The 16,371-nt window shown below is 35.7% G+C and overlaps 1 protein-coding gene across 1 annotated transcript in view; it reads right to left on the reverse strand.

Moving 5' to 3' along the window:
• LOC150095666 (two pore channel protein 1-like) overlaps window positions 1–16,371 on the reverse strand; it is a 355,100-nt gene that overhangs the window by 112,247 nt on the left and 226,482 nt on the right. The window contains exon 14 of the mRNA XM_090409936.1: window positions 3,334–3,390. Coding sequence (XP_090266062.1) covers window positions 3,334–3,390 — 57 coding nt within the window. The remainder of the gene's footprint in view (window positions 1–3,333; window positions 3,391–16,371) is intronic.

A 16,371-nucleotide genomic window follows, 5' to 3' on the forward strand; every position in this document is an offset into this window, starting at 1 on the left:
TTCTAATTCTAGAATTAGAACTCAAAACCAAAGGGCATCATAATAGAAGCTCCTAGTCATGAAATGAATTAAAATAAAAACTATAGAAGACCGGAACAACACCGAATCAGATAGCTGCTCATATTGTTTCACTTTCTACAGCTCTGATAGATAAAGAACATACTAAAGAGATATCGCTGCTAAAGTTCATACCAGAAATAACATAGTTCAGAAGCTTTGTGGTACTATATGGGGCTCAAGTGCCACAACTCTGCAGTGCACTGCAATGGGTCTAGTTTACAGTGCAGCAGAGTATGGTGCTCCTGTCTGGCTCAATAGTTACCATGTCAATAAACTAGATACTCAACTTAACTCCACTCTGCGTTTAATAACAGGTTGTATTAGGAGTACACCCTTACAATGGCTTTCCACTTTGAGCCATATTGCTCCTCCGGAACTGTGACAACAGGAAGCCTTGCTTCGTGAATATAAGAGAATTTTAAATAACCAAAATCTCCCAATGCATGAATTTATTCCAGATGCATTATCTAATAGACTAAAATCCAGAAGACCTACCATAAAAATTGCCCGTAATCTTCTTAGCCAGAATGACAGTATGGTAAATAGGTGGGATGTACTGTGGTCCCAAGCAGTATCACCTGAAGTTTGTAATTACATAAACATCTTCCAAAAACCATCTGGATTTGACCTGCCCAGGAATATATGGACGACGGCTAACAGGATTCATACAGGCCATGGTGTATGTGGAGACTTACTTTCAAAGTGGGGTAAGATACCAAATCCCCACTGTCCCTGTGGAGCCGAGACCCAAACCATTCACCATATAGTACAGGAATGTGAGCTAACAGCATATCCAGGTGACTTTAAAGATATCTTTGACCTATCCCCCAGAGGCGATCAACTGGATTAAAAACCTAAACGTTAAAATATGACTAATCTTCTGTCTGATGCTTGTCATAAATTTCATATTTGATTTGCCTGGATGTACACTTTTTTTTATTTATTTTTATTATCATATATGTGTATCTTATATATATTCATGTGTATTATATCTTATTGCTTTTAACCATGTGTACAAGCCATACGATAAATAAATAAATAAATATAGAAGACCCAGGAAAACAAAGAGTTATAATTGAAATACCAAATGCCATTATGGATTATATTTTCAAGAAGCATTACAACAACAGACATATATCAGAAACCAGACAAGAGAACTAGACTTAGTTGAATCTCTCTCTCTTTTTTAAACAGACATGCAAATATTACAAAACAGGAAAAATTTTTTAGCAAAAGTATTACTTTGTTATGCAGTGTGGATATTTTAGGTCAGAATAAAGTTTACAGTCAAGTTGAAGGAACTGCAATGGGAAGTCCACTCTTCCCAGCACCTACTAACTTTTATTTCGAACATTTAGAAGACATCCTTTTCTCGTCCATGCACCCTCAGTCTTCATTTTGGGTTCACTATATTTGCTATCTGTCCATATAATGAAGACACATTGCCTACTTTTTTATTTTTTTTAACAAATATAAGCAACCTACATCCACAAATTTATTATGGAAATAGGGGGGAAAAATTGTCCTTTTTAGATAATCTACTCTTTTGTTCACCATTTAGGTGAATTAATTACTTCTGTTTATCAAACGCCTACTTTCATTGGATGCTACATTCAATAGCAACCAGCGCACCATTCATCACAGAAGACTTGAATTATAAAACTTTATTGTGATGTGCTCATACCATTTGTTCTACACCTCAACTATTACAGCAAGAACTATTAAACATCAAAAGATATATGAAACTCAATGGCTTCTCAGAAAGGACCATGCAACAGCTTTTTAATTCCTATGATTCTAGCTCAAATAACAAAGAAACAGCACGTCAAGTTCCAATTCCTTATATATTTGGCATCTTAGAATCCATTTCCAGAATTCTTAAGAAATATAATTTAGTGGCTATTTTTCTTCCTGTCAAATTATCAGCATGGCTTCCATCTTAAAAAGATAAACAGTCTTCCCTTGCTCTCCCTGGTGTCTACCAAGTTCCTTGTGACTGTCATCGTTCTTACTTTGGATAAACTGGACGTTCTGTGGACAAGAGAATACAAGCACAAGTAGATGGCATGCTGTCACCAGCATACCATGTACATTCAGTACAGTTATTCTTTTATATTCATTCTTTCTTTTACTTGTAGCATAATGATAAACTTCTTCTAGGTTGCCTTTAGCTTGAAGAGCCAGTTTCTCATCATACTCAAATTCTGTACAACACTTCTGTGCTGTTCCTTATAATTTTCATAACTGACATTATCCTTACATACATGGTATTCTGTTCACATCATCTTTTTTTACAAAATCTCTTGCTTAATAAGACTGCACCCTAGGGACACATTCTGAAATTGTATTCATTTAAGTATTTTTTAAATGCTTCCCATGCACTGTCGATATCCTTCCCATCCAACTGATACCATGGAAGAGAACCCAGCATACTCCTCAGTTGATAATTTTCTGCTTTGTGGTTAAGCATGTAACGTTTCTGAATGGAACATTCAAAAATTTAGCCACTTCCCAAATCAGTACTGCATGATCACTGTCATCAAACGAAAGCTGAACAGTTACATCTTTAACTGAAATCTCTCTGACACTATAATCAAATCTAACACTCTTTGACCTCAAGTTCCTTCTGTCACATGCTGTTTGAGGAACTTGTCTCACAACAGCTCAATAAATTCAGTTATATTCTTCTCATGAGATTATCATACAAGAAATTATCCAATGTTCTTTGTTTGTATGTATGCAAACAAAGTTTGTGTGTGTGTGTGAAGTATCTTCACGACCAGGCTACATGTATATGGAAGGTATTGATCTCACATCAAATGCAATTTCTACTTGTATGCAAGAAATATATGATTCTGCATTAAATCAACCTTGTTATTTTCCTGGGTCTGGGTAGTTACCCTCCCTTAATGCTTAGCATTATTCACTTCCGAAAGGAAGTGAATTTTGCATTAGGATACCAAGGAATAAGGCATGTGAGTTCATCAGCCTCTATATAATAGTAGTCTAGTGGTGGAGTTACTTCAACACAAACTTCGCATACACTTGGAAAAAGGATTAAACAAGAATATAATTTCTTGGTAAGTATAAATTTACTACTGATGTATAATTATCTAAAATGCATTAATCAAATAGAAATTAGAGGAATTAAAATCTTAGAATCATTCGATAAAAGAAAAATTTACATGTTTTGTCTAGCCAATAAAGTACAAATATTCACTGTAAATCAATAAACAAAGTAACTTTAAAAATCACACTAGTTATAAAACTTACCTGATATTCTGGCAGCTTCAAGTAACTGCCAAATACCATTAGCAGCAATAACAATATCTGAAAAGTAACAATTTTTTTTTTTAAAATAAATATCAGATATATACTTATGTATTAAAAATCTAAATGAAAAGTAGAAAATTAAAATTAAAAATTACAATATGAAATTTCAGTTATTTATGAAGTTGTTTTAGTGGCTTAAAATGAATTTGAAAGCAAAATCGAGAATCCAAAGCATTTAACAGAGATACACAAAGTCGGAAATAAATTAACAAAAGATTTGTACAGAAAGTTCCTAAGATGTCTGTAGTTATGCTGAAATTCTTAAGAGTTCTATAAAGACCACATAATTAAGATAAAAGTTTATTAGTTCTGCATTTCTTTATTAGTATCATATGCTTTTTTTTTCCCCATTCCTTTGGGAGAGTGTTTTAGATATCACTTAAATGATAAAACTTTTACTATATCGAAGCTAGAATGGAATCAACTTGAACACTGGTTTAATAATAGATGTGTGATGGCATATGTACTTAGCTAAAATTATCCCATTTTAAACCATAATGAACATCGCATCCTAGGTCTGTGTGAATGAAATTATTGATGAAGAATGACCAGACTTGATGAAAGATGATCTTTTGGTTTTTACTGCATGTGTAGCAGTTGTGTGAAGCTTGAATTTTCTGAAAAAGCAGCTTTGGTTTTTGTATAGAAAAGCACAGGATGAACTTTTTTAATTGTATGATAGACTAATCCAAATCTGTGGTTTCTCTTCTTTCCTGTATTTTTAACATGTTCTGACATGCAGCTCTCATCCTGTTTATCTTACAAAACATATGCTACATGAACGGTGGATTTTATGAATGCTAGTTTTTTTTTTTTTAAGGTGAAGACGAGGAGGTTTAGGTGAATGTAAAAATCTTGAGATCTGGCATTAGTGGGAAAGTCATTTTTATGTCATATTTGTTGAAATAATTCAGAAATTTCATCCATTACATGTCAGCTATAAAGAAGGCTTATTACACTGTTATATTCTTATTTATTTGTGATTGTCTGAATAGAGTGATATAGATACAACAAGATCTTGTTGATCATGTTGTATCTATATCAATTTTGAGAGAGGGTATGGCTGAGGTATTTAATTTCTATCAAATCATCTTCTCTATGTTGCTAGAGATATTGTAAGCTGTCTCTTAGCATTTTAATTTTATGAAATAAAGAGCCAAAATGTGGGATTAAATATCCCCTTAATTTAAATAATTTTTACATCGCCGAAGTGAAGCCTTTTGGCTCTTTATTTCATTAATTTGTGCACCTCTTTAACAACTCGTACTGTAAAGTATTAAAGCTATTATCACTACAATCTTGGTATTTATTGGTCTATCTACTCACTGATGAAACCTCAATAAAGGTTGAAACAGGCCTGGGTAGTGACCTATCTCCCTTAATGTAAAACAACATACATCTCCTAGGGGATGAGTTTTACATTAGGGTTAATACTAAGAATAGTGATCCTAGCTTTATCCACCTTTACTACGAGTTGCCCGGTATTGTACTACCCAGGTATTTGCTTAAGCTTGGACTCACTGAACTTTTATACCTTGCTATATTCGGCATGAAACTCTTTGATTTCTATCTTAGTTTCTTATTCGGCTTTGAAATAATGTGGGATTAAATATCCTCTTAATTTAAATAATTTTAATTTTATTTTTTTATATGGCTCCCCGAATGTAAACTGATAGTACAATAGTACTGCAGGTGGACTAAAACAAGGTGGTAAGACCATGGAGGTATTTTCTAGTGTAAAAAGGCTTACTACAACAAAAAACTAAGATTGTTCTCTTTGGAGACCTCTAGAAGTATGCCCAGAAATGGTGAGTCCTGTTGTTTTCATGTTCAAGTGAAATATATGCACAGATGTAGGCCATGTAGTCTGTGAATTATTTTAGTTATTCTGCAGAGTCTGGCCGGATGATGAAATATACCATTCAAATAACTATTGGGAGTACTTTTTTATGATTTTTTTTTTTTTTTACAAATGATAATAAATTTTTTTTACATAAATAAATTGACTAGAAGCAGCAGAGAGAGGAAGTCAGTTTTTTATTTATTTTTTATATTTTATATTTTTCTTTTTTGGAACTGGAAAAATGTATTTTTTATGTAATATTTTAAGAGTAGGATGGTGTCCAGTGGAAGATTTTGAAGAGCATTTGGAAAGTTTCTTCTCTTGGAGCATCTGTGAACATATTTGTGACATCTAGGCTTGCTAGAAGATCTGATGGTTCTATCATTAATGCCTTCATTTTTTTCAAAGAAACCTGATCTGTTTTTTGTTAGGCTTCCTGGACATCCAGTGACAAGTGGGCAACAGGAGTAAGATCTCCAGAACTCGAAAGTAATTACTAGGAAAAAGTGGAGTATGGCTGAAAATCGACAAGTCATACAGTGCTTCCATGGTTCAAACCTCTCAGTTAGGGGATTTCAGAAACGAATGTTCCAACTTTGGCTTGAACGACACCCAAATTCAGAAATTTCATTCAAAAGGTTGATGCAGCAGCGCAGCTTCATTATCAAATGCAAGATATTTAGTGAACTTCAGCTAGAAGCACTGAAAGCTCAAGCTGTAAAAGGAGACTGTACTGACCCTGAACTGACTAAGAATGAATTGAGCAGAACCAGACTCCAACGTGCAGAATGCTGAAAATCTTGAAATAGTTGAAAGGAAGCTATCAGAGAAGGAACAAGAACTCACAACAAAAATTATTGAGCAAATGAACAGCAACCTGGAACGAGTTAGGCTTCCAGTATTGAGACAAGTACCTCAACAAAAACTGAAGGAACTCCTACAAGAAGCCAATAAATCTGTCACCAATAGTTTCAGTATGGATATCCAACAAGGGCTATCCCTACTGAAACTATTGGACAAAACGAATCAACTTATGTACTCAATAGCCTACATCGTAACATCTGAATTAGGCTATAAGATTAGTGAACCCAAAAGCAGTAAGGCTTAGGAACCAAAATGGAAGCATCGACTGGAGAATAAAATTCTTAAACTCAGAGCAGATGTGAGCAATTTGAAAAACCTTAAGGAAAAGAAGCTGAAAAACACGAAAATCAGAAATAACCTCATAAAGAGATATAATATTGGAACACGACCTATTGATGAAGTATTAGAGGAACTAAAGCAAAAAAAAACAGTTGCAGTTGCAGCTAAAATAAGAAGACAATGCATGCATTGAACAGTACAAGCAAAATTCGATGTTTTGTGTGAATCAGCACCAATTTTACAAGAAAACTGATTGCTGCAGGAATGATAATTTTAAAGAAAATATAAATATAAATACCACAGACAAAGAAAATACACTTAAATTTTGGCAAAACCTATGGGACAACCATAAGAGGCATAATAATAATACAAAGTGGATTGAACAAATCTCAAGAACGAAAAATGGACCAACTGAAAATAACAACTGAAATAGTTCAAAAGCAAGTTAAAAGGATAAAAAATTGGTCAACACCCAGGAAGGATGAATTACATGGCTGCTGGTTGAAATATCTGACAGGCTTACATGAAAGACTTGCTAACCAATTTAATGATGTTTTAGAAGGACAAAGCAAAGAAGGGTTGCTCACAGCAGGGAAAACGTTTTTGATCATAAAGGATAAAGAAAAAGGCCAAAGCAAGAAAACTTCCAACCAATAACTTGCCTGCCAACAACTTTTAAGCTACTCACAGGCATAATAGCTGACAAAATATACAACTATCTTAAAGCAAATTCTCTTTTTTCCAATTGAACAAAAAAGTAGCAACAAAAATTCAAGAAGCACAAAAGACCAATTGCTAATTGATAAAATGATTCTGAAAAATTGCAAATGTAGAAAAACCAACCTTCATATGGCTTGAATAGATTATAAAAAAGCGTTTGATTCAATGCCTCATAGTTGGATTTTAAAATGCACAGAACTATTCCGTATTAGCGAAAACATACAAAAATTTTTGTAACCCAGCATGAAAAATTGGAAAACAATGTTGGTTCTAAATAGAGAAGAAATTGGAGAGGTAAACATAAAAATGCGTCGTGACAGCCCAGCGACCGGCTGTCACGGCGCATCGGGGCATCCCCTCAGTGGTGGATGAGGGGATGATCAGTGGCACTACTTTGTAGGCCTCCTGGTTGGGTCCATGGGACCCGCTAACCAATGACAGCTGCGGTCCGCCATTCATCATATTGGGGGGTGGATGGTTCTGGAGGCCCATTCCGTAAAAAAATGACGCTGTGTAAAGCATCATGTCTACACAGAAAAGAATTAAAGCCCAGGTAGTCTCAATATGCTAGGAACGGTGGTGTCAGGGTGATATAGCAGGCCCTGTAGTATCGTCAGTCCATGACTGCTATAAAGAAACTCAATGCAGAAATTGCTTGAATGTTGCTACTTGGAATGTAAGATGATTGAATAAATGCAGGAAATTGGCTAATGTGATGAGAAAGATGGAGAGATTGAATATTAGTATACTAGGAATAAGTGAAACTTTTTGGAAAGGATCATGAGATTTTGAGTCGAAACTTCCAAATGGTAAGATATATAAAATATATACGTCAGGTGGTGAAATATCAAGAAGAGGCATAGCGTTTATTGTAGAGAAGAAAACTAATAAAAACATTATCCATATAATCAAAAAATCAGATATCTAAACCTAGAGATATGCTGATCATCCAAATATATGCTCCTACAGAACAGAATGAGGAAGCAAAAATAGATATCATGTATGATGAAATAGAATGGTGTATAAAGAAAGTCGTAGGCAAGAAAGATCGAGTTATTTGTGCTATGGGTGACTGGAATGCAAAAGTTGGATCAGAGAGAACATCTACACACATGGGTCCATTTGGACTAGGAATTCGGAATGAGAGAGGACAAAAGCTGATTGATTTCCGTAACAAGCACAATCTCATCATAACTAACACTTATTTTGAGCAAAAACCAACAGCAAGATACACATGGAAAGCCCGGATGGAAGATGCAAAAATCAGTTAGACTATATTGTAGTCAGTAAACGTTATTTCAATGGAATACGGAACTCAAAGGTGATGCCAAGTGTTGACTGTGGATCTGATCATAGACTGATCTTATTCGCCTGAAAACGATAAAATTTAAAAGAAGTCAACCAGGATCTGCAAATGGTACAAAATCCGATTATAAAATCAAAATTTAATGAAAATATTTCAGAACTGCTGTCTGCACAGTTGAAAAACGAAAATGAACCCTCTAAATGGAATAGACTACAAGCAGCTATCATAACATCTGCTAAAAACTACATTGATAAACAAGAAGAAAGAAAGAAAAAACCATGGATAACTCAAGAGGTAATCAACCTTATTGATGAAAGAAGAACATGGAAAAGAGGAGAAAATGAAGAAGAAAGGTTAAGATATAAAACTTTGGATAAAAGAATCAAACAGTTATGTAAAAGATTGAAAGAAAACTGGATAAATAGGCAGTGCACTGAGATAGAAGAATTACAAAATAGGAACAAAACCAGAGAAGCATTCCTGAAAGAACTTAATGGAAAAACAAAACGCACACAGTCTAATAACATCAAGGACAAAGATGGAAACATACTCACTGATAAGGAAAAGTTAAATGGAAGATGGGTGGAGTACTTATCAGATCTGTATGATGATGATAATGGTAACATGTTGGATGATTCACGACAATTTAAGTTAAACGTAACAACAGATACCACTCTACCCACAAGAAAGGAGGTAGAACATATAATTAAGAATCTTCCTAATAATAAATCCCCTGGGTGTGATAATATTCCGGCTGAGCTGCTGAAAGCTTTGACTGGCAATAATAACAACTATTTAGTGGAATCCATTCAGGACATCTATAAAACAATACAATTACCTGAAGTTTTTACACCATCTATCTGTATACCAATTCCAAAGAAACATAATGCACAAAATTGTGAGGATTACAGAACTTTGAGCCTAATATCCCATGCATCTAAAAAATTATTTTAACCTTCGTTAACAAACAAATTGAAAGAGTCATAAGCAGTGAATTGAGTGAACAACAGAAAGGCTTCAGAAGAGGAATGGGAATCATTAATGCTATCCTGGAACTAAAAAAAAAATACTAATAGAAAGATCACTTGAAAGAAATAGGAACATTTACATATGCTTCATAGACTTTCAGAAGGCTTTTGACTGGGTAAAACATAATAAAATGTTCAATATATTAGATAAATTAGACACAGAAGATCATGTACTTAAGATTATAAAAATGATTTACACCAAACAGAAAATGCAGCTGTTTAACTCTGAGACTTCTGAAGTGAAAATAAAAAGAGGAGTTAGACAAGGTTGTATCCTTTCACCAAATCTATTTAATATCTATAGTGAGACAGTGATGCAAAAGATTGAAAAACAAAAAACAGGAATTAGTATCAATGGTAAAAAATACAACAATCTTAGATATGCTGATGATACCATTTTAATAGCAGAAAACAGAAACAAATTAATCAAATTACTGCAGCTACTAATTGACCGCGCGGTTAGCCTAGTGGCTTTGCGCTTTGCAACCATATGCCTGGGGAAGGAGTGTTCCAGGTTCGATTCCCGTTGTAGACGTGAGGAATTTGAGGATCTTCCTCAGGCATAGCCAAGTTAGCTGGTCTTGGGCGCGGTCAGTAGGGTTTTTTCCGCGAGTTTATCTGGCGTTTTTCATCCCGCAAACAGGCAAACCGACCCCATGAACATACGCCTCTACAGTCAAAAATATATCCCCCCCCCCAGCGGCAGACCAAGCGACGGGTCGGTTGGGAGTAGTACTAACAAGAAGTCGCATCTAAAGTAACACGCGGACCCTGCATGGAAAGCGGGAATAACGCGTAGTAGAAGACTGCAGCTACTAATTGAAGAAGGTAAAGAATTTGGATTAGATATTAATGCAAAAAAAAACCCCAAATTTATGAACATCTCAAAAGAAAGCAGATCCAAGCCAGAAATATTCATAAACAATATGAAAATTGAACATACAACAGAATACAAATATTTAGGGACCTACTTTACTGCAGATGGAAAGCAAGATAAAGAAATAAAAATAAGAACAGCCACAGCTAAAGATGCATTCTGGAAAAATAAAGATCTGCTCAGAAGTTCTGTGAGTATCAAAACAAAGAAAAGAATGATAAGAACATTAGTGTGGCCAATTTTCACATATGGAAGTGAGACCTTGATATTCAAGAAGAGAGTAAAGCAACCGATAATGGCCTTTGAAATGTGGTGCTATAGGAGAGCTCTGAAAATCCCATGGACAGAACACGTGACAAATACAGATGTCCTATAGAGATGAGAACACAGAGATCTTTATTACAGGAAATGATCCAGAGAAAGATGAGATTGGCAGGACATGTACTGAGAGGTTCAGCAGGACAGAGGATATTAACAGTTTTAGAAGGAAAAATTATGGGGAAAGGATCAAGAGGCAAAAAACGAAGGACATGGCTTGAAGATATAAGATCATGGACAGGATCACATGGCTATGCAGAAACAACAAGGAAAGCCACCAACAGAGAGAACTGGAAGGACATGGTGCTGCACCCTCTCACTGAGGAAGCTACATGAAGAAGAAGCATAAAATGGGGTATCTTTCAAGAAGACTCATTATCTCCTCTATTGTTTATCTTGTCATTGATCCCCTTAACTAGAATTTTAAATAAAACTGCTCAGGTTATCAAATTGTGCAAAAAAGTGCAAAAATATCTCACTCGCAAAGATGTATCAATAGATTTTAGCTTAGACAAATGTGCAATTGCTAGAATAACAAGAGGAAAGTTCGAAGATCTGAACGAAATCGAGCTACTCAACGGTGAAAAAATCAAGGCAATAAAATTCGAAGATAGCTACACTATTTGGGAATTTTAAAAGCATCAGAAATTCTACACAATAAGATCAAAGAAAAACTAGAGCAGAATACATAAGGTGACTAAGAAAACTCCTTAAGTCAATGCTTAATGCTGGAAATTTGATAAAAGCAATTAACACCTGTGCCATACTTGTTCTGAGATATTCAGCAGGCATTGTTGAATGGACCCAGCTAGAGGTGGAGGATTTAGACCAAAAAACTCTAAAATTAATGGCAATGCACCATGCCCTCAATCCTCGCAGTGACATTGATAGGCTCTATCTATCATGCAAAAAAGGAGGCAGAGGATTATTATAAGTAAAGCAAGTTATCGAAGCAAAACAAAATCTGAATGATTATTTGCAGCAAACAACGGAAAAATTTCTAATTGAGGTAAGGAAAGAGAGTTTATTTAAACCCATGGAGACAAAATTGGAATACGAACCCAACCAAGTAAAAGTGAGAACTGAAAGAAGGAAAAATAAGGCATTGCATGGAAAATACCTTCACAGCATAGAGGACAGTGCCGACAGCAAGTTGACCTAGCAATAGTTGAGAAATGGAGCACTAAAGAAAGAAACAGAATCGGTAATTTTTGCAATATACAAATTATGAGATTATGGCTCTGCTTGGTTGTGGGGTGAGCCTGCTATTGTGCAGAGCTACTGCTGAGGGTTCTTGGTTGCGGGGTGAGCCTGTCACTGAGTGGAACCACTGATGAGTTGGACAGTCACTCGTAGGGAGTGGTCTGGGGGACCACCTAATTTTTAGAGAGGTCTTTACTTAAATAGCACCTCAATAAAGGTCAAAATCAGTTGGTCGGGGGAGCAGAGTTTTTGCTCTCTTAGAGTTTCTTCTGGAATTTTGCCACTGGTGAGGAAGAGCTTAGATTTCAGGGGGGTTTGCCTTGAGAGAGCAATTTGAGTCTCAGAGGAAAGTGTTTTCCGGCATGGCTCATGTGAGGCCTTGTCAATGGATGCTTTTCCCTGGAATATCAGCGGTTGTGCTCAGTGGTAGGGTGAGCCTGTCACCGAGTAGAACCAATGCTGAGTTGGATGATCCTTCGGTCATTCGTTTTGAGTGGTCTTGGGGATCGCCTAATATTTAGAAACAAAGGTCAAAACCAGTCTGGGTAGTGACCCTTTCCATATTGCATAGCATTATACATGTCCGCAAGGAGATGTGTTTTGCATTCTGGGATAATGAGGCAAGTGACGAGAAGTTACAGAACCTTTGACACGAGTTGCCCCATACCTGAAAATACTTCAGGCGCAAACTTTATTTGCATACACTTGGATAAAGGATTAAACCAAATATATAATAAGTAAAAGAACTTTTTAATTAATAGGATTTTTAATATATTGTATTCTAAATCACATCTGAATATTTACAAAAATAAAAAACATTTATTTACTAATACAATTCTATTGCAGCTCACCAAAATAAATATTATTATACGAGAATATATTTTGTATATAAGGGTCAAAGCTGTATAACTGAGAGGAGACCTCCACATAGCCTTTAAAGGAATGTGGAGAACCGACCAGGACTTCTGATCTAATGTCCAATCCTCACCTTCTCGTGGTGCACCCTGTTGGGTATCTACTTTGATACGAACGAGGATGGGCTGGCAATTTGGGATTTAGCCGACCAAATTGAATTCTTATTGGTTAAACCAAAATAAAAAATGATGGTACAACATGACAAAATTTCATGCCGGCTGGGGCGTCGCCCGGTTAAACAAGGCCCCCATTGTTTTCGCAAGGGAACCAGGGCGAACAGCAAAAAGTCAGCTACTGGAACAAATCTGAAAACAAACCCCAACTCAACATCACCAGAGTTAAAGATCGGTACTATCAACGTAAGAAGCCTGAATGGCAAAGAAATGGAGCCAGCTGAGGAATTAGATAAGTACCAGATCGACATAATAGGGGTGACTGAAACAAAAAAAGACCAAAACTGGTGAGATCTTTCTAAGCAATAAATACAAAATGTTATATTCAGGCAATGACAATCAAGGAAAAGAAGGAGTAGCCATAGTATTCAACACAAAATACAAGGCTAATCTTCTTGAATGGCAGTCAGTCTCAAGTAGAGTAATGTGAGCAAATATGAGAATGGGGAACTGGACAATGAGACTTATTTGTGCCTATGGTCCCACAGAAGGTTCTACTAAGGTAGAAGTGGAGGAATTTTTTGACGCTCTAGAAAAAGCAACTGACACAATGAAAAAGGAAAAGTTGGTCCTTGTTGGGGATCTAAATAGCAGAGTAGGAAATGATTGCGAGACATACAAAAATATTTTAGGAAAATTTGGAGAAAAGAGCAAAGCTAATAATAATGGCAAATATCTGTTGGATTTCTGCTCAGGACATGGACTGGTTATTACTAACACCATGTTCAAACATAAAAATGTGAACAAATTCACAGGGAGAGAAGAGGCTAGGAATAAGAAAAGTCTCATTGACTATATTATTGTTGATAGTGATGTTTTCTCCCTGGTGCAGGACACCAGAGTGTACAGAGGATTTGAAATTGGAAGTGATCACTATTTAGTCTTGAGCAGGATAAAATTGAATTTCATATGGAAAAGAATAACATGTAAGAAAGTTTTAAAGCGAATAAAAGTTGAGCAGCTCTCAGATGTGAACTGTAGACTAAAATACAGAAAGATTATTGAAAAGAAAATGGAAGAGTTTGAGAACAGCAATCAAACATTGGAGATTCAGTGGCAAACTCTGAAGAAAACATTGATTGATTCTGCCAGAGAGGCATGTGGTGAGGTTGTGTGCAAGGATAAAAAATTCAGAACTCCCTGGTGGACACAGGAAGTTAAAGAGGCAGTGAAGGAAAAGAAGAAAGCATATCAAAAGTTCCTGGCAAATAAGTCAGCTTTTACTCTTACAGAATACAGAGACAAATGTAAGAAAGCTAAACAGTGTGTAAAACTAGCTAAAAAAGTCATGGGAGGACTTTGGCAAGAATATAGAAAATAAATATCAAGAAGATGGCAAATTATTCTGGAGGTTGTTGAAGAAGCTTAGGAATGGAGGATAGAGTGCTGTAAAAGGAGTTAGAGATGATAAAGGTGACATGAAAACAGGAGAAAAAGATATCCTTGAAGTATGGAGTAATTACTTTGAAAAACTGCTAAATGAAACAAGCAGTGATGACAGCACAGTGATAAAAAACACTGACCAGGCATGCAGTCAGGAATACATATCCATACTTGAAGTAGAAAAAGCCATCAAAGGCTTGAAATGTGGAAAGGCAGCAGGAGTAGATGATATTCGACCAGAAATGCTGAAGTATGGTGGTATAAAAGTCTTAGTGGCTGCACTGCATAGTTCAGAAAGCCTGGAGAGAGGGACAAATTCCCGATGATTGGAGTAGAGCTCTCATTAGTACCCATATATAAAAAGGGAAATAAAACTGAATGTGAGAATTACAGAGGTATTTCCCTACTGAGTGTTCCTGGCAAGATCTATGCCAGTATACTTCAGAAACGGTTGAGAATTGTGGAAGAAAAGCTTGGTGAAGAACAAGCTGGATTCAGGCCAAATAGAGTCTGTCAGGATCAGATCTTCACTTTACGACAAATAGTCGACAAAGCATGGGAATATAACAAAGATCTGTATTTAAGTTTTGTCGATTTGGAAAAATCACATGACAAGGTGCCAAGAGAGAAGCTATTCAATACGCTGCAGTTATATGGTGTCAATGGGGCATTATATCAAGCAATACTTAGTCTTTATTTGAGTTGTAAGTCAGCAGTTAGAACTGAAGGAAGTACAGGAAGATATTTTAATGCTAAATCTGGTTTGAGACAAGGATGTACATTATCCCCTCTGTTATTCATTATCTATATGGATCACATTATGAAGGAAAGTGGTATTAAACCTGATATCAAAATTGGAGATGTTAATGTCAGCTCTTTGCTTTATGCAGATGATGTTATACTTCTAAATAAATCCACTACAAGTCTGCAAGATTCTCTGACTAAATTGAATAGCTGTTGTAATAGATATGGTATGAAGGTCAGCAATAAAAAGACAAAGACAATGAAAATAGGCAGAATCATTGAAAATGTCAACTGTGTTGTGAATGGAGAACCTGTGGAACAAGTAAAACATTTCAGCTACTTAGGCACAATTTTTACTGAAGATTGTAAATTAAATAATGAAATAGACAACAGAATCAGCAAAGCTGGTATGGTGGGAAGTCAATTGAATAGATTCATATGGAATAAGAGAGAAATTAGTCGGAACACTAAATTAGCTGTATACAAGACAGTGTTCAAACCAGTTTTAACTTATGGATCTGAGAGCTGGGTCAGAAGTAAAACACTTGACCAAAGACTAGAGACCGCAGATATGAGAGTCCTGAGAAAGATTAGAGGCATGAACAGATGGCATCAATGGCAATATCATATTAAAAACAAGGATATTAGGAAAGAACTTGACATTGTCAGCATCCAGGAATGCATTAGCAGAGCTAATCTCAGGTGGGTATGGTCACTTAAATAGAATGGGAGAGGAAAGATTAGCAAAACAAGTGTTCCCTGCCAGGTTGGAAGGAAAACGACCCAGAGGAAGACCAAGATATAGGTGGATTGATACGGTACAAAGTGCCTTAGACGATAGAAATATAAGATCTAATAATGTTGGAGTCTTGACAAGTAACAGACTGATTTGGAGGAAAATTGTAGATAGGAAGTTAGTAATGATGTAATTTTTTCATGTAGTACTGTCATATCCTGTACACCCCCTTGAGGGTACATAGCAGGAATTTGATGATGATGATATTTATTTAATAAATGTTTTTAAATATATTTAATAAATGGGAAAGTATATGTAGATATGTAATTTTTTATTTAAATCCTTATGAAACCCTAATGGCATAATCACCTGAATCATAATGCAAGGCCCAAAGACCAGCATAAACATATCAAATAATTTTGCTAATTGTCTTGTATGGGAAGACACTAACAGTGTCTTCCCATAAAGTACAGTAAAGAAAATACCATGATTAACATGTTTTATGTGTATATGTAAGAAGGTGTGAGCGGTAAGTGTAAAATTAGTGGCTGTCTTATACAAAGAGTACAGCACAAAATAAGCATTTTGA

Source organism: Typopeltis vanoorti, chromosome 20 (assembly GCF_054136105.1).
Source record: "Typopeltis vanoorti isolate ZY-2024b chromosome 20, IOZ_Tvanoo_1.0, whole genome shotgun sequence".
NCBI lineage: Eukaryota > Metazoa > Arthropoda > Arachnida > Uropygi > Thelyphonidae > Typopeltis > Typopeltis vanoorti.